General features: G+C 44.5%; 2 protein-coding genes across 7 annotated transcripts in view; both read left to right on the top strand.

Annotated features, from left to right (window-relative positions):
- The first annotated feature begins 897 nt into the window (after positions 1-897).
- LOC108386682 (acyl-coenzyme A synthetase ACSM2B, mitochondrial) lies at positions 898-24,573 on the top strand. 6 transcript variants are annotated; one of them, XM_017644680.3, is made up of 15 exons: positions 898-1,056; positions 1,887-2,098; positions 2,488-2,672; positions 3,422-3,632; positions 4,819-5,026; positions 6,255-6,398; positions 7,805-7,961; positions 10,559-10,638; positions 10,845-10,968; positions 12,152-12,232; positions 13,330-13,431; positions 15,288-15,415; positions 15,531-15,630; positions 16,727-16,846; positions 23,669-24,573. In XM_017644680.3, the coding sequence occupies exons 2-15, from the start codon at positions 1,981-1,983 to the stop codon at positions 23,771-23,773; spliced, it is 1,863 nt and encodes a 620-aa protein (XP_017500169.2). In that variant the 5' UTR covers positions 898-1,056; positions 1,887-1,980; the 3' UTR covers positions 23,774-24,573. The 6 variants fall into 6 exon arrangements, with proteins under 6 accessions (XP_017500169.2, XP_017500168.2, XP_017500170.2 ...); XM_017644679.3 differs by having other exon boundaries at positions 15,519-15,630; XM_017644681.3 differs by lacking the exon at positions 23,669-24,573 and adding an exon at positions 23,521-23,630 and having other exon boundaries at positions 15,519-15,630.
- Positions 18,224-26,088, top strand: part of ACSM1 (acyl-CoA synthetase medium chain family member 1) — a 41,036-nt gene continuing 33,171 nt past the window's right edge. The window contains exon 1 of the mRNA XM_036992593.2: positions 18,224-18,333. The gene's annotated coding sequence lies outside the window, so the exon portion shown is untranslated. The remainder of the gene's footprint in view (positions 18,334-26,088) is intronic.

Raw genomic sequence — 26,088 nt, 5'->3', positions numbered from 1 at the left:
CAAAACCTCAAAGGAATAATTCTCTAGGAAGGGCATTTGGGGTGCAGACTGGCCAGGATGGGGGCAGGTAGGGAAGCTTCTCTCCATCTGGGAGGATACAGGATCTGAGATGGCCTGTAATGTCACAACTCCCTTAGCTGGCTGTGATATTTTTCCCTTTGGTGAGTGTTCCTGGAAAGTAGCTTGTCTCTGCTGCTCAGAGCCCTCTGGTTTCCCACTCCAGTCTCGGGGTACAAGGACCCGCTGCAAATCAGCAGCACATGGGCGTGAACCATTCTGGGAGGTTCAGATTCCAGGCCTGGATCTGGGACTGACTTGCCATGTGACCTTAAGCAAGTTATTGTTCCAGTACAGACTTTGACCTCATCCTGTGGACGATCTGGAAAGGTCATTTTTTTTCTGTTACTGTGATCCAAACAGAGCTGTGTAAGAGCTAACAGTCACCAAGATGGACGGGGTGGTAGTTGGGGTGGGATGATTAGCAAAGAGGGACTATTGGATTCAGCTTTGGGCACAGTACGTATGACAAGCTTAAAAGACATCCAAGGGGAGAAGTCAAGCAGGTTAGGATGCAGGAGAGAATCCAGGCTGGAGAGGTGCATGTGGAGGTCAGTGGCAAGAGAGTTGGGGTCCAAGTCATAGACGAGATCACATATGGAGTGAAAGTGGATAAAGGAGATGAGAGAAGCATTCAAAAGAGACAGAGTGAGCGAATGTGTATCATGGCAGCTCTTTCTCTCTCCCTCTCTGGGTTGGAGCAAGGACTTGCTGGGGGTCCTGTACTTAAATCTCCTTTTTACTCCCTAGATTAAAAGAACAATTCCTGCTGCCCCCACAAGGCCATGGGGCTGTGCAACCCACAAACACAGCAAGGAGGACTGACATAGCCCCAGGAAGGCTCCGTGGTTAATGATTAGCTGTGCCCTCCTTGAAAGCTACAGGGACTCTGGAGCTGTCTGCTAGATTAGTTGTGCATCCCTCCCAGCTGCAAGGGGTTCTGGAGGAGGAGGCTGGACCAAGAGATCCCCAGAGAGGGTTCCTGAAAAAACTTGGCAGGTGAGCACCGTTACAAGGAATGGATGATAGGATTATGCCTCATCATGGCATTAACCAGTCGAGGATTTCGAGGAAAATGTAAATGCCCAGGAAAAAGCAGTCTGTAATCCCTTAGGGGCCTCAAAAGAGAAGCCAAGTCTCAGTGAGGAGGCAGGGCAATGTAAAGGATCAGGTGTCTTTAGTGTAGCAAAAGGGAAGGGCTGGGATGGCTGGGCCTTGGGCGGTCAGATGGGGTCGGGGGTTGGGTAGTGGTCTGGGGAAAGACCTCTCTGAGGTGAGGCCCATAAAATAAGAAAGAGCCAGCTGTGGATGGAGAGAGGGACCCACAGGTACAAAGGCAATAAATATTCCTGCCAAGGAGGTAGTAAAGAAATCTTTACTTCTTGATCTTTTGAAAAATAGGAGAGGAGGCACCACAGATATCAGAAGCTTTGGGGATTCTGGCTGCTGCTGCCCAGTTAACAGGGTGGGAATCCATCCAGTTAGCAGGCTCCTGGCTGGATTCCTTGAATCAGAGTTCATTAGACTTATACTCTTCATCCCCCTCAGGCCCCATCAAGATGCACATGCTGGGACTCAGAGACCATCCCACACAGCCTTGGAACTACTTTCTCTGGAGCCAACACCTGGCTGGAAATAATAATTAAGGCAGTTATAATGTCTAAAATGATTCTGTATGTTAGGTGTTGTGTGCTGGGTGCATAGGGTTTAAGATATCTGAGCTTCAGTTGGAGGAAATACATGCTACTTTTATTAGTCAGCATTTACTATATTAACTAAACATCCTGAACAGCTCAAGTGCTTATAACCATACATATTTTTTTCCACAGATCTGAGGGTTGGCTGTGGCTGCCCTGGGCTCAGCTCGGCTCCAGATGCATTACCATTCTGGGACCCAGGTTAAAGGCAGAGCACCCATCTGGGATGTGCTGCTCTCATGACAGAGGACAGAAATGCAAGAGTTGCTGGCCAACCGTGGACACATCCACTCACATCTCATTGACCAGAGCACATCACACGAGCAAGCCAAAGTCAGTAAGAGGTGGATACACACTCTTCCCTAGGATGTCCAGGGCAAGTCACGTAAAAATGAGTGGAAACATATAATCCCCCTACAGGAGGGGTGGCCAATTGTTGGGAATGATGCAGCCTACCACCCCACTGTATTTTAAGGGCAAAGGGACCTATTGCTTGGAATGGAGTGTTCACAAAACCATCAGAAGGGCTGGAGAGTGAAGCTCTAGGCTGGGTGTTTTGCTTCTAGCATAGCAGAAGGAAAAAGAACTGGATGCTGAGTGCCAGTTCACTCGTTACCACCAAAGATTCCTCTCCAGAAGAACCCTGTAAGGCTGGATGTATCTCCTTAGGCAGCTGATGGCTTGTAGAGCAGTCTACATAGGACAGGCTCACCTCTGCATTCTTCCCTTACAGCTCTGACCATGCATGGGCTGCGGAAGCTCCAGAGGGTTTGCATCTTGCGGGGCACTCAGATGTCACGAAGCACTGCCCACCTTCACACCAAGCACCTGGCATCCCTGCAGTGGGGCCGTCAGGAAGTTCCTGCCAAGTTTAACTTTGCTAGTGATGTGATGGATCACTGGGCTAGCATGGAGAAGGTAATGGGGTGGAGAAGAGGCACAAAGCTGGACAATTTTGCTGAGTTTATAAATTCATTTATTCATTCAACAAGTATTTATCCCACACGTACGTGTCAGATACTATGATGAGCTATGAGGGAGATGGTTATCTTCCCTGGAGTGCTCTGTTGTGACCTCCCAGGGTAAAGCAAGGACTAGTGGACTAGTGGGCTGGGGTCATGGACAAAGTGGATTTGGGTTTAATAAGAGAAAATTGGCACCAACTGGAGACTGAATCAGTCTTCTCAGAAAGTTATGTGTCCTTGTCATTTGGGGTGTGTAAGCAGAATGGCCACTGAGCAGGAATTATCAAAAGGACCCAACATGGGACATCAGAGAGAGAGTGATGTGGATCCTGCCCTGGGCTCGTGCAGTTCCATGCCATCCATGCTGATCCCCCATTGCCTTCTCTTGAAGTTCTGTGCACCTTTCTGGAGGATGGAAGGATTCATCCTGGCTGCGATAAGGAAGGAGGTGGATTTGCCAGCATAGAGTTAAAAGAATGGCACTCAAAGGGAGTCACACTGTGATGGTTCATTTCCTAAGATAGTAAATACTGATTGATAGAACCTATATAAAGAAAAAGTCTTTGGGGTTTTTAAAACTTAAGAGCATATAGAAATCAAAAAAGTCTCCTAAGCATTGATGTGGCAACTCCAAGCTGGGGAATTTATTTGACATGCTGTGTACCAGCCTACACTAATCAGTGTGCCTTCTGTTTTCTTCAGGCTGGCAAGCGATCCCCAGGCCCAGCCCTGTGGTGGGTGAGCGGCGATGGGGTTGAAGTGAAGTGGAGCTTCAGCCAGCTGAATGAACTTAGCCAGAAGGCGGCTAATGTCCTTTCAGGGGTGTGTGGCCTGCAGCGTGGAGACCACGTGGCAGTGATGCTACCCCAAGTGCCTGAGTGGTGGCTGGTAACCCTGGGCTGCATGCGAGCAGGTTGGTAATTGGGTAACTGACCACCTGACCTGGGCACTGTCTCTCTTGTGAAGGAAACTGATGGCAGAGAAATGCAGCCACCCCTCCTAATAGATGTCCCCTCTAGAGAGGATACTGTACCTTCTCACAGGGAAATGCAACCCTTGTTCCCATTATTTAAGCAAACTGTGCCAAGCACTATGCTAAGGTTGCTAATACAGAGTAAACAAAATGTGGTCTGCCTACTCATGGGACTTCCAGATCTTTGAAGACAGCTATTAAATGATGAATTGCACACATAATTATTTAACCAGAATTTCGCTGAGTGGCATGAGAATTCTAGAAGAACCTATAAAAAAAATAGTTGGCAAACTAGGATATATGAGCCAAATCTGGCCCACAGCTTGCTTTTGTAAATAGTTTTATTGCAACCCAGCCATGCCCTATTTACAGATTGTCAGTGGCTGCTTTTGCACTATAATGGCAAATTTGATAGTCGGGACAGAGAACATCCAGCCCACAAAGCCTAAGATAGTCATTACTTGGCCCTTTGCAGAAAAAGCTTGCCAAGCGCCACTATAAAAGGAGCTGGCTGATCTGAGGCGGTCACAGAAGTCTCAGTGGGAGTGATATTTGGGCTGAGATCTGAAAGCTATGTAGGGTTTGTCCAGCAGAGGAGGCAAAGAGGAGTGCTCCCAGCAGAGGAAACAGCACAGAGGAGGGAAGCCTGAAAATGATGAGGAGACCTGGGAGGGTGTTTGTGTACCTGCAGCCCCAGCAGCAAGGACACGGCAAAGGAGCCTGGAAAGGTGGGCAGGTGCTACTGGCAAAACCATGGGGGCTGTGAGAAGGATTCTGGATCCTTAGCCAGTAGGGACAGGAAACCACGGATGAACTGAGTAGCACAATCATTTTATGAACATGGAGGGTAGGTGGTTGTATTGGCCTCAGGCTGTCAGTGGTGTAACATTAGACAACTCAATTCCTTTCCTTAGTCTTGGTAGATCCCTTACAGCACTGACAGCCTGGGGGAAATCTGTGTTCAAATCACTCTCGAATCTTCGGTCCCTTGTTACTGATACTCCTCTTTGGTCACCCCTCCCTCGCCCTCCCCTCCCTTGCCTCCCCACTGGCTGTTCACATGAGGTTTTTCTAGGGAAGAAAGCCACCCTCCCTTCCAGGGCTCTCTAACATCTGGCTTCTCCAGGCCTCGTCTTCATGCCTGGGACTGTCCAGATGAAAGCCAAAGACATTCTCCATAGGCTGCAGGTGACTAAGGCCAGGGCCATCTTGGCTGGGGATGAAGTGGCCCAGGAAGTGGACACTGTGGCACCTGACTGCCCTTCTCTGAAAACAAAGCTACTGGTGTCTGGGAAAAGCCGGGATGGGTGGCTGGACTTCAAAACACTACTACAGTGAGTATCTGCATGTCTTAGCTTGGATTTTCACAAAAAGTGGGATAATTTGAGAGGCCCAGGGAGCACTGTGTGGCCCAGGGGAGAGTACAGCAGGGAAGCAGGACAAGCTAATGCAAGAGTACATTATCAAGTCATGGCAGGGGATGAGTGGGGCTTGATCTTCAGGGACCTTCTGAGGAGCCCACAGAATGCCTCTTGGGATTGTTCACTCAGGGATTGGCAAGCATTAAGCCATCCACACCTGACCCCACTGGTGGAGGGTCGCGCCAGGGCAAGCCATCTGCCCCATACTTCTGGGCTGCACGTGCATGCAGGCACAGCAGGCTCAGAGTCCAATGCCGTCATGGCAACAGAAGCCCTGGGGTGTGACATAAATCACTTGCAGTCCACATCAGAAGTAACATCAAGTGGGTTGAAACTCACCCAGACTGTTCACTGCAACCATGGCTAGAATCAGAGGTGTGGCCAAGGGCGTATGATGTAAAACACAAGAGAAGGCTGATATCCGAGTTTCTAGGCTCCTCTTCCCACCCGCTGTATCCCAAGGTAGGTTTCTCGAAGCAGAGGACTCTGTGCTTTTCTAGCATGGATAACAAGGCTGGATGAACGAGTTTCCCTTTCATGTGCCTGGAACTCCTCTACTAGAGATACATACCTTAGGAAGCCCCTGGGAGAACAAACAGTTTTTCTGATGTCATGGTCTTTAAGAAAACTGTCAGGGAAGTAGGCCACCTGAGACCTGCTCTGAGAGACTCAAAATCAAGAACTGAGAGGCAGGCAGGTGCTTCCAGGAAATAAAAGCGGGTGTACAGGGAAAACTCAAACTCATTGAGCACCTCTGTTCACCTGGTATCCTGCTAGGGTTCCAGGCAACAATCAGGTTAATGTTTATTGAGGTTTTCATTTCCTCTGTGTTTCAGTTAACTCCCTCAGTTAACACTGAGGAGGGTATTAATGATCCCATTTCACAGAAATGAAAAGTGAGACTCAGAGGAGTTAAATAAATAATGTAAAGTCACACAGTTAACAAAGTGCCGAACCTGAGTGGTTTCCAAGCCCAAGTCGGACTCAGAATCCAGAGATCTTGACCGTTCAGAAGCCCCCCCTGAAGTGGACCTACCTGCCCTTGTCCGCATGGGGGCCAGTAGGAAGAGATGATCCGCAGGTCACCTCGGGACGTCAGGTGGCCGGGCAGATCTGAGGTGATAGTATGTGTCTCGGTCAGAGAAGCGTCGACTGCGCACCGCTGTGTGAAGAGTGGAAGCCAAGAAGCAGCTGCCATCTACTTCACGAGTGGGGCCACCGGCCTTCCCAAGATGGTGGAGCACTCCCACTCAAGCCTGGGCATCAAGGCCAAGATGGAAGCTGGGTAAGAAGGGCCCTTTCTCTCTACAGGGCGCTGCATTGCCGGGCCCTGAGCTCCAATACAGTTTTGGGATGGGGCAAGAGAGAGAGCATGGCTGAGCAAGCTGGGTGTCCTGTGACCTTCCGTGGGACATTTCTGTTTCAGATAACATGGCATCTCGGAACCCCTTCAGTGCTTTGAGCCATGTGTCTACTAGGGTGAATGATTAGCACAGGTGTATATGCATTTTCCCCCCAACAGATCTATGTTTTGTCCTTTGGGGTGCTGGTAATGTGCTTTGATGCTATGCACATTCCAAGAGGGTATATTTGTCAGCATGAAGTTACTTTTCAAATTCATGGAGGTGGAAGCTGTAGTTGGACTAATCAGATGAACTGAGATCGCAGAATTTTCAGGTCTTAGCTGTCCTAATTCAGCTTCCTTCCCCTCCCCATCAGCCCATCAATGGAATCAGAAAATACTGTGCCAAGGTTGCCATGTAACAATAACAAGAGATCTTCAGGGTCTTTTTCAGGAGAGGCTGTTCACTGTGCTAATTCTAATTTTACTATTCGAACTGGAAAAAAGTATTTTAATGCAAAAACCTCAAAAGCTTAAACATCCCACCTGTGAACCTATGGTATCAGAAAATTAAATTATTAAATAGAAGAGCTATAGTAAAATGCTGTTTCTTAAAGGGGGAGAGATAAGTCATTGAAATGTAAGTAAGATATTAAATTCCCCAAAATTTGGTCTTAATAGGCTATGACCCCCAGGCTGGGACTCAGTTTCTCTCCAGAGCTGAAAGTATCAGTCATCTTCAGGTGGGGCATATACTCTGGTGATTCCCAGGCAGAAGAAAGTTCTGCTTGTCTGGCCCAAGTCCTGTTTGCTTTAAGACAGGCTTGATACCTTTTACTCTGGCCTGAAGAGAGAAGAAGAGAGAAAGGGAACAAGTTTCACCCTGTACAAGAGCAGGGTGTACTTAGGCAACTCAAGTATACTACTTAGGCAATTCACGATTCTTGGAGAAAAGAGAACCAAAGGTCTATGCCACCAAACTTGACCTTAGGAAGGCCAGTTGTTAGAATATTCACTTAGATGTCATTTGTTAATAAACATCTCCTGGGTGGTAACCACATGCCAAAACTGCGCTGAATTCTGGGGCTAATAGACAGTGAGACCAGGTGATCTGTTAAGTCATGTCAGCTGGGGTCACACCTTCTGAATACTCACCCCATCTTGAAAAAGGATGTGTGATTAGAACAACTCTCCTTCCCCCTGCCTGCTTAGACTTACACTCCTACATATATAGACACACTCAGTGTGCATGCCCACCTACCTCTACCCACACTTACACATACACTCATGCTCCACTCACCCCAGCACAAACTCAAATTAATATGCATGTGTTTCCTCTGTGTTCTCAGTGCATGGGTAGACCTGCGAGCCTCTGACATAATATGGACCATATCAGACACAGCTTGGATATTGAACATCTTGACCTCATTTCTGCAACCTTGGATATCAGGAGCATGCACATTTGTCCACCTCTTGCCAAAGTTTGACCCAGCAGTCATTCTAAAGGTAAGAGAGGATCCAGTTTGCACCCAGAGAGAGTGAGCCCAAGGTTTGCACATTCCAGTTTCTTGCAGTTTGTTTCAATTCATCTAATTTTTACTAACCCAGTCATATAGATGGACAGTATTTGGTAAGCAAGGTGGTAATGGTCCCTGCCCTCTTACAGCTAATGGTCCAGGGAAAGAGACAGACCCATACACAAATAAAAGGAATATATTTAGGAGACTGGAATTGTAGGTCACTTATTCACTAAACATACATTTAATGAGCTCTTGCTCTGGTGTCAAGTAGCAGATAGATGGTGGTGAGCCAAGTATAGAAGAAAGGCAGGGCGTATCAGGTATGATGTCATGTATATTTGTGTGTGTAGAGTGCAATCATCTTAAATGTACAACTTGAAAATAATTTACCTATGTTAGATACTTCACTAGTCAACTTGGGTTGATAGAACAAAATACCATAGACTGGGTGGTTTAAACAGCAGACACTTATTTCTCAAAGTTCTGGAAGCTGAGAGTCTGAGATCAGGGTACCAGCGCCATGAGGTTCTGGTGAGAACTCTCTTCCTGGCTCATAGATAGCTACCTTCTTGCTATGTCCTCATATGATGGAGAGAGAAGATTCTGGTATTTCTTCCTCTTCCTAAAAGGGTACTAATCCTATCATAGAGGATCCACCCTCATGACCTCATCTGAACCTAATTGCCTCCCAAAGGCTTTACCTCCAAATGCCATCATGTGGGGAGTTAGGGCTTCAATATAAGGACTGGGGGTGGGGTGGGGGGCACAACATTCAGTCCACAACAAACACCCATGCAACCACCACCAGATCAAGACACAAAACATTCCCATCATGGCAGAAAGTGCCCACACCCCTCCCTGCCATTGTCCATACCCGTAAGTTAATCATTCCTTTGACTTGATCACCATTGATTAGTGTTGCCTCTTCTTGAACTTGATATAGGTGGACTCATGAAAAGTGTAATCTTGTGTGCCTTGTTTGGCTTCTTTCATTCAATATATTCCCTGAGTATGTCCGTATTCTTACACGTATTAGAAGCTGGTTCTTTTCAATTGCTGTATAGTGTTCCATTCTATGGACCTATCACTATTTCTTTTTCTATCTTATGGCTGATGGACATAAGGATTGTTTCCAATTTGGTACTATCATCTATGAGGAATTTTGAAAAATAAACAGAACTTTTTTCTGTGGAACTTGATGAGGCAGCCATTAAATAAAATCCATCAGTTATATGACCCTGGAGCAACAAAGTGAAGGAAATGGGCTCACTTTGCTTGCAGAGGCACACCCTATTTGGATTCTATTTGTGTTAGGGTGTAGGGCTATTTGACATCCTGGGGCCTCCAGGAAATCTGTAGCAGTTGATGCCCTACCCAGGCTTCTGTTTGGCTGGAGGCAGAGACCCCAGGAACAAACTAAGGCATGAATGGCAACCTTTAAGGTCAAAAGGTCAGGCACAGTCTGAATTCTCTTGGGAGATTCTTTTCAATTGATTCTGTCATTCTCTGTTTTAAACAACCTCTTCCTCTTTCTCTTTCCAAAAACGATTTTAAGTGACTTTTGTTAAATGTCACAAATAGAAAAAAACAACATGAGAACAGATGTAAAATTATAAGGCCTAGTAGGAAAATATAGGGTGGAGGTGTGGGGGCAGGAGGAGACAAAGGAGAGTAAGGAGAAGTACAGCAAATAAGTAGGTAATTGCATGCTGAGCTTCCTGTAAGGCAAAGCAATAAGCAAAATGGGATGATTGTCAATAGCTCATTCCAGTTCATCAAGAACACTTGGTGGAAATAATCACATGATATGATAATGTTAATCATATTTTCTGTGTAATACATTATGCACAAAGCAAAGCATGGGATAGAGGTGGTATTAACATAGCAGTTAAGAGTACAGACTGCAAATTCTGGTTCTACCACCTGCTGGTTGTGTGACCTTGGGCAAGTTACTTAGCCCTCTGATTATAGTTTTTCCTTCTGTAAAATGGTGGAAATACAAACTCCATGAGGCTATTGTGAGAAGTAAAGGAGATAGCATAGGGTCTGGCAAGTATTCAGTACTGGCTAGTTTTCGTAGCACTTCTAAGTTGTCTGTAGGCGTTTCTAACTTTTCAAAGCACTTTTCTACCTGAATTATGTCCCAAAAATATTTTCAGGAAAATAGTGCTGGAATTAATCTCTTATGAGACAAGTCCCAGGAGGTTAAGTGACTTTAGTAAGACCACACAGCCAATTTGCAACAGTGGCTGATCTCCTTCCCTTGTTGGCTGGGGTTTATATAATTCTAGAGGTGTGTTTATGGGGGCAAGTCATTAAATTGGAAGGAACAGTTAGCCAGGGTTTGACAAAAGTGTTCCAGATTAATCCAGAAACATATTCCAAGATGTCCTGGACTTTTCTTCATAATGATAGTAGTCATTTCTCTGCCATTTTTGGCTTGAGGGTACATGAGAATTGGGACTCACTTGGTTTGAACTAGACATAGCAAATTCCATAACCCAAGCTTGTGACTACTGTGCATACTGGTCAGTTGGGCATCTGACCTGCTAGTCCGTGTCTCAGCCGGCTCTCTCTCTCCAGGTGCTGTCCAGCTACCCAATCAACAACATGGTAGCCCCACCCATCATTTACCAGACGTTGCTACAGCAGGACATTTCCAGGTGACGGGGCCTTGGGGTCGGTAAGAGCTTCTGGGTCTGCTGGCCCGTTCTTCTGCATTCCCCACATACACATATGCTCATCTACCTAACCCTTCAAGTGTGGGTTGCCCTATGAGGCCAAGCTCATCATCAAAGCACCCAGAATCCAGCTCTAGGCCTGGGCAGAGTTTGGTTCCAGGAGGAACACTTACCTCTCTTCTCTTCAGTTACAAGTTCCCACATCTACAGAACTGCTTCAGTGGAGGGGAGACCCTCCGTCCAGACATTCTGAAGAGCTGGAGGGCCCATACGGGACTGGACATTCGAGAATTCTATGGCCAGACAGAAACGGTACCTGCTCCTAGGGAATAGCTGGTGGGACTGGTGGGCTTCAAAAGTCTCTCTGACAATAAAATACGAGCCACCATTTATCATGCACTTATCAATTAATATTTATTGAGCACCTCAATGGGATAGGTATTGACAATTCTGCAGAAATCAAACAGGCAAAGTTCCTGCTCTCATGGAGATTACATTCTAGTAGGAGTGGGGAGAAAGGCATAAACTAACAAACACATGACATGGCACCATGGTGGGAAGTTCAGGGGAGAACAATGGAACAGGTGAGAAGGGGTGATGTGGGATGAGGGGCTGGTATTTCAGATATGGTGGTCGGGTAAGTCCTCTGTCATGGGGTAGTATTTTAGCAGAGATCTGGATTTATCAAATGTGCCAGACACCATACTGAGCTGCTCAGACTGAAGTGAGGAATGGGGAAAAAAGAATCCACAGAGACCTCCACCTCACCTGCTGAGACATCTTGGAACTCTTGGGACACAGTGTGGATTTGCATTGCTCTATATTGTGCTGCTTATTCGAACAACCTGGCAGTACTTTTCCCCACCTCCTTTTCCCGCTACCTCTTACTTGTGGCCCTCAGCATTTCTGGCCGCCTCCTCTCCACTCTTTACTCTACATCCTTCTTTGGCTGATGGGTCCCCCTAGCAGAACTCCTGAGACGGCTCATGGCAGCGCTGTAACTTTGCAAACAAAAGTGAGGGCAATGGAATCGTGGCAGGCTTTCCCCAAGGAAGCCATGTTTAGTGGCTCCTTCAGACACCAGCAAAGTATCTGTGTAGGATTCATGTCAGATGCAGAGCTGGCTGGCCTTCTTAAGGGAGGCAACTTCATCCCATACTGTTTTAAAGGACTTTTGGTATCTGAGGTCCCTTTTTAATGTAAGTCTCCCTCTGAAGAGTTTATAATGTGGTTGCTAGTTAATCTTGCCTGGAGAGTGCTCAGTCACATTGAGCACATTGCTTTCCAGCTTAGTACAGCCCCCCAGTTTGGTGGTTCCAGTAAAGAGAGAGCCAGGGAAGCCAGGGAAACAGGGGCGGGGTGGGGTGGGGGGCTGGAGCCACCACCGAGAGGCAACGTCAGGACTATGTTGGGACCTATACTGTTGGATATTTTTCTTTTCTGTGATCTTATGACTCCTCCTAAAATTTGCCAATCTGTCTACTGCCTTTCACAGGGACTCATTTGCAAAGTTTCCAAGACAATGAAAATCAAACCTGGCTACCTGGGAACTGCAATTCCCCATTATGATGTGCAGGTTCGTTAGGGGAACTGAGAAGGGAGGTTAAAAAAACATGAGTTTTTTAGTAATTTGTTATTATACTATTCATTGGGGAAAAAATATCTGAAAGCAAAGATATTAAAATAATACTCAAGAAAGGAGGGAGGGAGGAAAGAAAAGAGAAAGCCATTTATATTCTTACCCAGAGAAAACCACTTTGAATAGCTAGCAAATTAACTAGCTATATAAATGTATGCATTTTTAAAACAAAAATAAGGTGCATTTTGACATACCATTTTGTAACTTACTTTAATCACTGAACAGTCCTGGTGACCGGTTTTCCAGGTCAATTAATGCCTCTGTGAAACATGACCTTTAATGGCTCACAGTAGTAAGTAGTATGGCTCTCCCACTCTTTACACCTTTTGTTGGTCAATGGGTGATTTCCAAAATTTTCACTAGTAAAAACAACACTACAAGAATATGCTGCAGCTGAATTTTTTCTCTTTTATTATGTTTTTGGGCTAAATTCCAAGAAATGAAATTTATGTATATGTATCTATGGTTACACATATAGGTCTATAGACCTAAAGTGTAACAATTTATACTCTATTTAGTGTTATGTGTAATTGCCTGCTCCTTCAACCCCCCAACTGTGTAATATTTTTAGTACCTTTTTTTAGTATCTTACTTCATTCTCATACAATCCTGTGAAATAAGCTGTTATTATCTCTGTTTCATAGATGAAGGCACTGAGATGTAGAGCTTAAGTTAGCTCGAAGTCAACTAATCAGGTAGCAGAGGCATAATTTGAGTTTTCATCTATCTGATGTCCAAATCCATGGCCCTCAAAGATATGAGAGGCTATTATATTTACTGAGCTCCTAAAGCCAGAAGAATCTTCCCAAACACATGTGGTCCAGTCTCCGTAAGGGGCTTCCCCTAAACCATCCCAGGCAGATGGATTAGCAATCTGGTTTTAAAATTCTTGGCTCCCCTTGGTATCTGGTTCTTGTTTTCAGTCACTCTGGGAGCAGGGGGGTCTTCGTTTCTGTCAACCCAGCTCTTCCATGCTGCCATTCAAGCCACCTCCTATTGTGCAGATCATTTCTTCCCGTCTACTTTTCCTCCAGGTCATAGATGGTGAGGGCAATGTCCTGCCCCCCGGTGCAGAGGGAGACTTGGCCATCAGGGTCAAACCCATCAGGCCTGTAGGCATCTGCTCTGGCTACGTGGTGAGGAACCCATGCTGCTCCCCCTCCGTCTCCTGTGAGGATCCCGGACTCTGAGAGGAATGAGGGGGGGATCCCGAAGTTATGTACCCGCAAGAGGCATTGGCAGGACATGGGGACAAGGGCTGTCTGGTCTCCAAGAAAGGGCACTTTACCAAGAGGAAAAACTATGCATTCGCCGCTGCCACCCTTAACCCATTACTAAGCTCCTCTTTGAAGAGTTATCTTTTTCTAGTTTCCCTTTTCCATCACCAACAACTGTTTTATGCTAAAAAGCTTACTGCCCTTGAACTGTATATAGCAGCAGCCTCCCAAGGGCAGCCCTGCCCCTCCCTGGGTATCACCCCCCTGCTCTATGCCATTGATCTCCTTCAGAGCCATGCTCAACACCCTACGTGGACACTTCACTGCATAGCTGGGAGCATCCCAATCTTCAGACTTTGGAACATTTGAAATAAATGATCCTCCAGTCTAACTGGTGAGGCTGGTGAAGTTAGAGATTTACAAGACCCATCCAAGCCCACTACTGTTGAACAGTCAGCAGGGAAGACCTCAAATGCAAACCTTATGACACCAAGATGATTAAGTAATAAATTAAATGATAAATGCTTATAGAAACGGTGCTGCTTACTGCACGGTAAGCACTGTCCTCAAGTGCTTCACATACATTAAACTCACTTAATCCTTTCCAACCATCCCCTGAAGTCCTTGGGCCCAAGTTGCTTGAGAAACCCCACTCCACTACCGACTGATGATCTTGGGCAGGTTAACTGATCTCTCATGCCTCAGTTTCCTCACCTGTAAAATGTGTATTACAACATCTCATAGCATTATTTCAGACAACTAGAGGCATTAGTATTTGAAACAATTAGAACAGTGCTATATAAGCATGTAGAATAAAAGAATCGCTATAGATCCACATTCTCATTCCAGTTATGCAGATGAAGGAAAGCGAGCCTCAGAAACGAGGGCATGGCCACATTGCTCCTCCCCAAGCATTTCCTGTGTGCTGCCTCACTCTTTTTGCACATGCCAGTGAGGTGCCTAAGGCATTGGATTCCCCCTACTTTACTGACAAGAAAACAGACTTGGAGGGGTAGGTCATGGAGGTCATGCTGGCAGGGGCTGCAAGGTGACAGGAGAAAGTCAGGCTGGGGGTCCAGAGATTTGGCTCCTGGTGTCAGCTCTGTCTTCTGTAATGGTTGTCTGGTCTGGTCAAGCCTCTTGATCTCTCTCATCATCAGTACCCCTGTTTTCCAAATCAAGGTGCTGGGCTACGAATCCCTGTGCTACCTTGTGATCCAGTGACTTAACATCCAGTTGGGAGCTCACACCCCAACACCTGAACAAGATAGAAGGATGCACTGACATGGGGCAAACCTCAAGCCTTCTCACTGCTCATGAATAAATGTCTTGGCTAGTAGAGGCACCTGACCATGGTAGAAACATTGGGCAGGGCCCTGGGGCCCTGCTGGTATATCTCTAGAGCTTTCAAATCTAACAAGAGACCCAAGAGAAATGTCCAATCAACCTTTGCATCCCTGAATGGTGTCATGTGGAGCAAGGGTTAGGTTGATGACTGAAGTGAAGGTGGAGTCAGTCGGAGAAAATGCCCTAGAGCAGAGGTGAATATTATCCGTCAGACTGGACCCTGGGGAGTAGGTGAGAGACCCTGCGTGGAATAACTGAATAAAGGGGAAGTTCCAGTCCTATCTGGGGCCTGAGATTGGCGGGTTCAGGGCAGCCCCCCATGTGTAGTTGTACAAGTTGTAAAATGAACAATCCACCATGTGTTCATGGAAGCCTTGGGGCAGAGGATTTAGGCTTTGACAGTGACTATGTCTTTCTGTGGCCAACAGGACAATATGGAGAAGACAGCAGCCAACATTCGAGGAGATTTTTGGGTCTTGGGAGACCGAGGACTCAAGGATGAAGACGGATATTTCCAGTTCTTGGGGCGGGCAGATGATATCATTAACTCCAGTGGGTGAGCTTGTTTCTGGGCTGGGAGGAGTTATCTGGATCTTTATTCTGGCTGGTTCTAGACTTTTGGGCTGGCCTAGAGGTTGGGTATCTTCTCTGATGGACAGGGTCTTCTTCAGATATCAGATTGGGCCCTTGGAGGTGGAGAATGCACTGATGGAGCACCCCGCTGTAGTCGAGACCGCTGTAATCAGCAGCCCGGATCCCGTCCAAGGAGAGGTGATGTGGGAGCAGCAGCCAGTGAGAATGGGGGGCAGTCTTGGGAAACAAGTACATATAGCAGGGTGGGTGGACAACCTGGATCCAAATCTTGGCTCTGTTGCCTACTTGCTGTGTGACCTATAGCAAGTTACTTAGCATCTCTGAGCTTCAGCTGCTGTAAGATGAGGAGCTGTTTTAAAGAGTAAATGTGCTAATATTTGTAAAGTGTTTAGAAAAGGCCTGGTACGTAGCAAGCACCATATAAAGTCTATTATTATGGGCCTGCAGGGAATCTGATTCCATCTACTGGTTGGCAATTGAATCAGAATCTGATCCCTGACCAGAGCAGAGAAGGGACTTGAGCCAAGAGATAGAACCCCTGAGCCATGGGGTTTACAGTGAGAATACTGAGAAGAAAGACACTTACAATGCCAGGGTTATAGAAATAGCCTCAGATGGGGACTAACACAGCCTGGTGCACATGTTGATGAGGGTTAAGGTGCAGAGGTGTGGTGTGGGTCTGCGGCTGAGTACATCTCTGCAGGGTGCATGTTGAGCAATATCATATCTCTGTCAAGTATGGGATGTATCACCCTCGGATATCACAGGCAAGTGAGGCCCAAAGGGGATCATCTATGGAGAAAACCCTGTGTGTTCCAAGTGCTGAGCTAAGCCATGCTGTATAGGATTTCATTTTATTTCCCGTGAATTAAGTATGACAACTAGATCACCATTTTATAGATGCACAAATTGTATTTTGGGTGGCCCCATAAATCACATAGGTTTACGGTCCCAGTCTTTCCTTCTCTCTCTTCACCTATAACTCATTTCTTCCATCAGTCTCTGTTGTCCCTGGGATATGAGGAGAGCCTGCTCTCTGTCTATAAACTACCTGCCTATCCAATAAGCCACCTGAGAGAGTTGGAACGCCGGCCATGATTAGCCCGGTTTCTCCCTTCCCCTTGCCCCGGGTGTCTGGGGGAGCCACTGAGGGGATGTACAGGTGACGGCTGTGGTGGAAGTCAGAGTGTTGATTCTGCATTATCCCAGGAGATGCAGACACACTCTAGACACACTCTGCTCCCTTTCCTCCTGGCCTCTATCCTCACTGCAGGTGGTGAAGGCATTTGTGGTCCTGGCCCCACAGTTCCTGTCCCATGACAAGGACCAGCTGACCAAGGAGCTACAGCAACACGTGAAGTCGGTGACGGCCCCATTCAAGTACCCGAGGAAGGTGAGGCCTCTGGGCTCCCATGCTCCCCGGACTTGAGGAAGGAGAGATGATTCTCCCCTGTATTTCTCTTCTTTAGGCTGTGGATGAGGCTGCTAACCCCAGAGGTCTGGCCTGGCAATAACCAAGAAAGTCCACAATCAGTTCAGCTACTGCCTGAACATCAGCCTCAATCTTTAGCTCCCAGGGGAACAAGTGCCAGCTAATACTGGCCTATATTCCTACTCTCTGCACTGGGATTCTCACACTTGTGTTAAACAAAATTCAACTGAGGAAATCCTTTCCAATGAGGTTTGAAGGCTATTCTTCTCTGACGGTGTTTCCAGAACACCCAACCACCAGGCTCCAGACTGTGACCACAAGGATTCTTTGAACTGGAGTCCAAAAAGCCTTCTTTTAAGCTGTTGATGACAGGCTGTAGCATAAGATATTAAAAACAAAGAGTTACTGGCCAAACCAGCATGAGACAACAAGATGTCAGAAGAAACTTGTACGCCATTAGACACTGATCTTCTGGGGACTGGCCCCTGCACACGTCTCCTTTATGATTTCAAAGGAGGATATCGCAAACAATCAGCAAGACCGAAGTCCCTTAGGTCAGGAAAGTCTAGTCTAGTAGTTTTAGTAAATTTAGAGATTTTCAGTTTGAATATCTCATTTTTCCTACCTTGCCTGATGATTGGGGGGAATATGGACAGTGATCATTCCAAGGTTTTCATTAAGGTTTGTATGATTTGCCCAGTGATGTGGGTGCCTCAATCACTGGAGATTATAGAAGGTGTACCCCAAGGGGGAAAGATGTCTTCAAACACAATTTCTTTGCCATTGTAAGGGCATCAGCCTTGCGACAGGAGGCGGCTTTAACCCATCCAAAAAACACATGCAATAAGAACATGTCGATAATCCATGGTGTGGTGTCAGTTGAATGAAGTCCAGCTGTAGGTGTTCAGAGAGTTCAGAGGGAGGAATTCTGAGGCCTCTAGGAATAAAATATAGTTCTTACAGGATTGTAGACCTGACAGGTCAGGCATTACTGGTAGGCTGTTTGTGCGGCTTTGTAGAAGTCTCCCTGCCAATGTTGATTCATAATCTGGATCATCTTCAATGCACCATGGTGGGTGAAGGAATGTAAAACACAAAAAGTGGGGTTGGGATTTGCCAGGGCATTGGGAAGAACTGAGGAACAGTCCTGGGTTTCCCAGAGACCTGGCTGTTTGATTAATTTATGACCATTTCTACCGATCTTAATTTCTCTGATTCAGGAATAGACTGTTGTCATGTTGCAAGGACATCAGGATGGCAAAAGTCTGTCAACAAGGAGTCATTTTGTTTTTTACAGAAGCAGGATGTGCTTTATCCACATGTGTCACAATCTTTATAGATTTTTGTTGCTGCCACCTTTGTATAAAAGTCACCTGGGGCAGTTCCCTGCTACTCAGGTTCAGTTCTTTTAGTGTGAGCTTCAGTTTTGAAGAGAGCAGTTTCAGAAGGTAAGATAATTTTATATAATTTCTAGGACACTTACATACCTACACAAATACAACATAAAGTTCGGTATTACTTCTTATTTGACAATAATTCCCATGTAATTTATCATGTCAGATAAGCCTAATTAGTTTAACAAATCCTTTGGAATGCTCATTTCTTCCAGGTCAAAAAAGACTTCATTTAGAATTTCAATTTGGTAAATTTATACCAAATATCAAAAACAGGTTTTAAAACATTTGATGAAATAGGATTGTAGGTCACTGGGAAACAATACTTAGTTGTCTATTTAACCCAAGCAACAGTTAAAGACATCAACTTACATAGTTGCTAGCAGAACTTAGCTCTTTAAATTTTGAAAAGATTCTGTTGTCTTAAGAAATCAAAGACCCCATACAGACAAAATATAGAATCTTTTTATTTAGACAGATTAATTACAGATAAAAATCTTTGTTTATAATTTCTTTTAAGAACAGACCCATAATCTAGAAAACTATGTCCTTTAAACAGAGAAACAAGACAAATTCTAATCTTACACTGGTGTACTTGGATACTGAAATTTATTCTTAAGTAAACTCATTTTCATCTTAGCCAGTCTGACCACACATTAAAATTATTTTTCAAAGATTCCTTTTCCATGTATCTTCTACAACTCTTTTTTTCACATTTAGATTTTGTCCTAAGTTTTCCTGTAACCAGTTTTACTTAGGACAAATTTACCTTCTTTTCCTGTAACAAAAATGTCTTTCCATTCATTATGCCTTCTTTTATCAAAAGTATACATGCTACTTTTCTTGTATACAGAACTGTTTCTCTTATTATTTCTAGTGCCTCTAATTACATTAGAATCCTTAACCTTTAGAAGCCTCCAGTACTTTCTAGTGAAGACTAATAAACAATTGTGAACTGTCATAACAGTATTCCTTAGATTTGCAAATTTATGAATATATTTCAGAATTTCTAGAAGCAAATAACTGCCATTTTCAATTTTTCAGTGCAGCCCTAACACATCCAAATAAGTTTTAGTTTCTCTGTAATATGAAGCTAAAAGTAGATCATTCTGTTCAGTAATTAATATTTCAGTATTCTATCTTATTGGGAATAATCTAGATATTCAATGAATACCATTACTTAACTTAGCTGCAAAATTCTAAGGATGGAAGCTACCAAAGAGATTTGGAAAACTGTTCAAGTTGACATAAATATTGCTGGAAAGAGTTCATTATTACACTTTATCTTACACCTATTTAATTTACTTGTCTTATAATTTTGTTTAGATTACCTACAAAAACTTTATTAAACATTAGAGAAAGTCGGCCATTTTTCTTGTTGATAAATTCTGTAGCAGAGATAACATGAACTTATTTGATTAGTAAAGCTAGGTAAAATAAAAATATATTTAATATTGATAACTCGGACTTGTCAATTTTAGTTAAACCAACAAACTTAAACTAGCTTTTTTATTTACCAAAAATTATCCAGGCTCAAATGACCTTGAAATACATTTGGGTTAATTTCTATTATATTTCTCAGATTTCAAAATGTTTAATTGATAACCACTTCTTTTTAAGTCACTTAAGTAGAACTCTTCACAAACTGGTTTTGGCAATAACATCTGGAGGTAGAAAATACCACCCATCTACAATACATGAACATACAGATGGACACAGAGAGAGACCACCTTATTGCTTAAATTTTTTTAGCCATGAAATGGGTATGATAATGTAAAACCCACCAGTTTAGAAAGGAACAGTTGGATTCAAACTTTTTCTGGCAGATGGAATAAGTTACGATCACCTGCTTATCTGGCTAAAGTTTATCTACTAATATTTGTGGAGAAGACACTTCAGATTTGCATTTGTCCTCAACGACACCCTTCTGGAAGCTGTGAGCTAGATTTTGGGCAAGGGCACTTTTATAGCCATTTGTGTTTTCACAAGGCTTCTTTTTCTTTTTTTATTTTCTGTCAGTCTTAGGAATTAGGGGTGCTCAAGCTAAGAATTCCTGGAGAGGTTACAAACCTTTTGAGATAAATATGGGAGGTTTGGGGATTGTTGAAAAGGAATGGGTGGAATTTGAACTGTCTCTAGAGCTACATTTCTAGTTTTGTAAGTATTTGTAAGATTAGGACAATTGATCTCAATTCCTTAAAGAATCGAGTTGTAATTTACATTTACCTCATAGGTTCATCCAGCTATCCAACTATATATAATTCTTTGGATATACAATTCTAATGTTAACTTAGGGGAGAAGGCCTTTTAAAAAAATTCCTATCAGGTTCTGAATATTAGTTCCTAATCTGGCCAACTCTTTGACTGCAGAGCTACTTTAAAAAATTCTTTTAAATATCTTGTCAGTTTTCAGCCAGGACAAACAGTAAATATTTTCAGCAGTATTGGATAGTCCTCCTTGGGCTTAAGAGGCATTCCCAAAGAGGATGCAAAGGATGCTGTCTTCCCAGGATCCAGAACCACTCCCAAAGACAGACCGAAGAAAGAGCCAACACCCTGCATGTCCCAGGCAGGCAGAGAGCCCAGCCCAGTTCTTAGGACATAAGACAAGAATGAAAGCAATAGCTGTCTGGGCGAGAAAGGATCAATAACCACGGGTCTGGATTTGGAAAGGAAGGGGCAATGTGAAATTGTATTTTCCTCTCTTGGACTGGGCTCTACAAATGGAGATTCAGAAGAGCTGATCTGGTAAGAATTTTCACCTCTGCTGGTTTCTGTCAGTTTTTCCAGGAAACCCTCTATTATCTACTTAGCTGTTTAAGGGAATAATATAGTACTTTGCTAGAAAATCCCTCAGTTTAATCAACAATGGGAGAGGACCAAGTGGGAGTGTCTATAAGGCCATTAACTTGGTGGCCTTTTGTTTACAGTCAGTTGTACAGTCTTTTTGAAGTGGAAAGATAATTCACAGGACTACTAGAATGAGTACTCAAAGGAGGATGGAGGGAAGCACTAGGACTTCTATCAGTCTTAGTATCTTTTGTTTCAGGTACCTCATATCTTTAATTCCTCATTAGCATTTTGCAGTGAAACTTTTAATGAAGCTGTTTTGGAATTTTGAAGACTCTGCTTTTAAGTGAACTTCTTAAACGACTTCATCTCATTGGAACATTCCTCACACTGGCCATATTCTAGGTTGTAATTCCCCAAAAGCTGGCAGCAGTTTGGTAGGACCCTAGCCACAAATGGAGTTTAACCCACACTTCTGTCCAACCATACCTGGCTGTAAACAGGGAGTAACTCACATTTCTAGGAATTCAATCACACCAAGCATACTGTGAGTTTTGAATTGTAAGTGATTATTTGAGAGGATCCAGTGGAGGGGTCTGATCACACATGACAGTTATTACTCAACAGATGTGTCTCTTCTTACAAGTCTCTCCTCTAGAATGCCCTGGGCAGCAGCTTCTGCTGCCTCCTTCCAGAGAGCATGCCCTTCTTGATACGCAGAGTACCTTCCTTCTTAGCATTAAACCTGGGAGTCCCCTGTGACTTCCTTCCACCCTCTCTTTACCCCACAAGGGCCAAACAGTCTGTATTTTAGTCCATACTGTCTTGCTTGCAACTACTCAACCCTACCCTTGTAGTGCTGAGCACCCAGAGACAATTGCAAATGGGATGTGTGGCTATTTCAATCAAATTTCATTTATAAAAACAGGAGGAGGGCTGGATTCACCTGTAGGCTATGTTTGCCAACCCCCTGCTCTATGCCACTGTGATTTTTAACAAACTCCTTCCTCAACAAAGTCTTGTCTTATGGAAGATTCGCGCATCAAGTGCTAAGAAGATACCAGTTCCATATCAGTATCCCTATTGTTATTGTTTTTTAACCCAAGGCAATATGACTCCTAGACCAATGGTCTGGCAGGCTGCATCATATAATGGGAAGCCTCCATGGATTGTCTTCATTTGTTCCTAAATCCATGTCAGGACTCAAGGATAGTAGGGATGGAGGGAATCTTGAAGTTAAACACTTCCTTTGTGCAGGTGAGAAAAGTGAGGAGGTTTTATACCTCTGCCAAGGACAACAACAGGAGATGGTGGAGATGGAATTAAAAACCAGATTTCCTAAGTCTTAGATGTCTATGTCTCTAGTCCAGATTGATAACCACAGCTAATAGACATACATATTTTTTTTGGAGAGCAAGTGAGAGGCTTTTATTTAGAGATAAAGCAAGAGGACAGAGCTCCTGGCTTATGCCAGGAGGGGACCAGGGTGGTATTCCAGAGTGGTGTCTTGTCTAAGGGATTTATAGGAGGTTGAGTTGCACACCTGCTAGGTGGTTCCAAAATGTTTATCTTTGAAGAGACATTAAGTTTCTTATTAGTCTTCTGGGTTATTTACAAGAAATTTACTGCTCTGATTTCCTCCCAGGATAGCAGCTTCCTGGCATGGGAGCATATCATTCAAGACTGCCTGCTTTGCTCCCGTGGTGGGCTGAGTTATTGTCTGTTTATAAAAGAGTAGGTTAGAAACTTACTTTTTAACTAATTGGGTTTCAAAATGCAATCCTATCTTCAAGATGGAATCTTTCCTATTTTTACTACATTGTTTTGGGCTTGCTTGTTAAATTGCCCAGGTTGCAAATCACTTGATTAGGGCTGGAGGAAGAAAAGCTGCTCCTGGGTAAAGTCAGAAAAGTAAGCTGGGCCCCCCAGCAGGTCAAAGGAAATCTCACAATGGATTATCTTGCTTTCCCCCACCCCCAGACCCTCACCCTACTCTGTCTAAGTCTATGGTCCCTGTCTCATTCCCCCATCTACAGACGGAGACCCTAGCTTCTGCTAGGGGAAAGGGGGCAATGACTGCTCTGGCTCACAGCTAATATATTTGAGTATTTACCCCACGCCAAGAATTTAGCTGGCATAATCTCAATCTGTCCTCATAGCAACCCAGCAAAATTGTTTTTATCCTCCAGTTCGCTCAGTGGGGAAACTGAGTCTCAGAAAAGCCAAGTGATCTGTCCAAAGCCAAGTAAGTGGTCGAGGGGAGACTGGAGTGAGAGAGACTGATGCCAAAGCTCAGGGGTCTGACTGCTCTGTCACATTGTATTCATCACACTGCTTCTCTGCAGTCCTAGGATATGTCAGAGGCCAGTTGACTGTACCTTTATGCCCCATTCCACCCATTCTTTTCTAGGCCTTGTCCCAGACCACCTTCTGAAACTTCTTTCTGTCTAGGGGGATGACCTGGGAGTGCTGCAGGCTCTGTCCTCACTCACTGGGAGCCTCCAGCTTCAAGATCTCCTCACCCTAGAGCAGGTCCTCTGAAAAGTGCAATGCCATTGGAGTCACAGATAGCCCACCCTGGACTGGTGTTTCCCAACAGATGGAGTTTGTCTCGGACCTGCCCAAGACTGTCACGGGGAAAATCCAGCGGGCAAAGCTTCGAGACAAGGAGTGGAAGAGATCTGGGCAAGCCTGGGCCCAGTGAGACTTGCAGGAGGCTGTCCTTTGGGCCCTGCCCTTCTTTCTCATCAGTTTCCCTCTAGGTCTTCCACCTTCTTCTAGGCACCTGAGATTCCTTTATGACATGACATTTGATTTTTATCTTTCCCTGTTTATTAGCACAAAATCTTGCTATGTTAGATATTGAAAGAAGAAAGGGTAGAAATGAGAGAGTGTAAAGAAGAGGGAACAGAGAAAAAGGAAAAAAATTAAAAGATTAAAACAGCAAGAGAAAGCAACTGAGAAAGAAAAGGAGGGAAGGAGGAGGTTAGTATGGAGGAAAGGAGAGAAAAAGGAAAAAGAAGAAAAGAAAGAGCTCAATAAAAATAGAGAAAATGATAAAGAAAAACAATGGCAGACAGGAAGGATGGGAGAGAGGAAGGAGGGAGGGAAGCAGCATTACTCCCACAGAGAGACGACAGTGAAGATGTGAAGCAGAATACCAGGTCTTAGGAAAGAAACGAAAGCCCGTGGACCCCAATCTCAGCCCTGAGACGAGACCTCCATACAGAGAGGCTTGTGTATGTGGTGGGGACATTGGTCTGGGGCAAACATGACCAGAGAAGGGGAAGCTCTATTTATTGAGCATTTGCCATGTGCCAGACACTGTCCTGGGCACTTTATAAATAGTCTCCTGTTCCATCTCTGTGTGGCATCTACAGACCTCAGATCACAGCTGTGAGAACAGTGTAGGCATCTCAAAAGTGTCCCTCCCCCCATGGCTTATGTTTGCAGTGATATCTACTCTTCCTAGAATTAAGTAATAAAATCATTTTTGAATCAAGACCATGGGGATTGTCTTTGGGGAAAACAAAGGGGAGAGTGGTGTTGCCAAAGGATAAACCACAGACTCAGTTCTGAGGCCTCTGGGACCCCAAAGCCAGGGATCCAGGGCAGGGAGGGAGGAGAGGACTATAATGCTTCACCTACAACCCAGAGATGGAGGGTGAATGCTCCTAGCAGGTTCAAGTGAGCGGGAGAAGAGAGCAAAGCATCTCTGAGGGTCTTCTTAAGAAAACTAGTAATAATAGCAACAATGGTCATAATAATACTGGTCATTTATCAAGCCAATGTTAGGCATTATGCACACACTATGTTCACAGTACTATTGTTTTCCCATTTTATAGGGTAGAAGTTACTAAGACTTTGATCAAGTGTTGAATCCCTAAAGCTACCAACCCTAGAGCTGGCCAATGACAACATCAGGTCTGCACACAGGCCTTTCTGCCTACAGCACCTATTCACCCCTTCCATTTGTTTGCCTTCTCTTCTGGCCCTTGGCATCTATAGTCACCTTTTAAAAAAGCCACGTGAATGTGGCTATACTGTGATATACTTCTGGAGTCCCCTAAAATATATCAGACTTTTATGTTTGGCCTGGAGGAGAAATGCAATCTGCTAATCAAATAGCAAAGCTTTTCTTTTCTCAGTCTGTATTTATCAATGTTTAAGGGAGTATCAGTTAACTGACAGCTTCCAAAAAATTTAAAATCTAGCAGATTGTTCATTCTGAGACTTTCACTGCTATTTTTAATCTTACACTGTGAATGGGTTTTTTTTGTTTTAGTTTTTTAATCATTTCCACTTACTCAGTGCATGGCCCATAATCTCCTTACCTTCTCCAGGCTCAGGAATGATTGATATGGGAGCCCATACTTTAGGGGAAATCTGTGACCTCCCCAAAGTACAGAATCTACCTCTCTTCCCTTCACTCTGTCCCCTTCTCAATATGGCTTGTATAAAGCAATCGTAATATTCAGCCGGTACCCTTCACAAAGAATGCCTCACTGTGACCACAGTGAAATCACCAACTCTTGTGTTTTTCAGGATGAGATAAAGGTAGACCACCATCTCCTTCCTGTCCTTGTCTAGTCCTTTCAGATGCCCCAGTAGCCCCCAGAACCAAGACATAAATAATGATTGCCAAGTCCCTGCGGCCCAGTATGGGAGGCAAAAAACTTCCTGGACAGTCATTGGCTCTAGAGGATTCCCCAGACTAACTTACTGTGACTGACTGTGTATATGTTGGCGGCACAGGTTGTCCCAGACTTGCTGCTATTGGCCCTAGACAGAAGGACAAACTTACCTTGGAGAGGGGGAGTCACCTCACTTACATCGATACTATTTTAACATCAGGTTCAAGCTGTAAAACGACATAAGAGGCAGTCATTATATCACATGACAAAGAGTTTGGACTTTATCTGGAGAATAATGAACTCAGGCAACAGTGCATTTCTAAATGATTACCTTGGTGGTTGACTGGTGAATGTGCTGAAAGAGAATTTGAGAAATGCTTAACAG

This window comes from Manis javanica, chromosome 10 (genome assembly GCF_040802235.1).
Source record: "Manis javanica isolate MJ-LG chromosome 10, MJ_LKY, whole genome shotgun sequence".
Lineage (NCBI taxonomy): Eukaryota > Metazoa > Chordata > Mammalia > Pholidota > Manidae > Manis > Manis javanica.
This window is presented reverse-complemented; position numbering and strand designations above follow the sequence as displayed.

Bases quoted from the DNA above. Each gene is read 5' to 3' on its own strand.
- LOC108386682 (XM_017644679.3), top strand. From the start codon at position 1,981: ATGTGCTGCTCTCATGACAGAGGACAGAAATGCAAGAGTTGCTGGCCA. The intron at 2,099-2,487 runs GTGGATACACAC...CTTCCCTTACAG, and splicing joins CAAGCCAAAGTCAGTAAGAG to CTCTGACCATGCATGGGCTG. The intron at 15,416-15,518 runs GTGAGCTTGTTT...TCTGATGGACAG, and splicing joins GATATCATTAACTCCAGTGG to GGTCTTCTTCAGATATCAGA.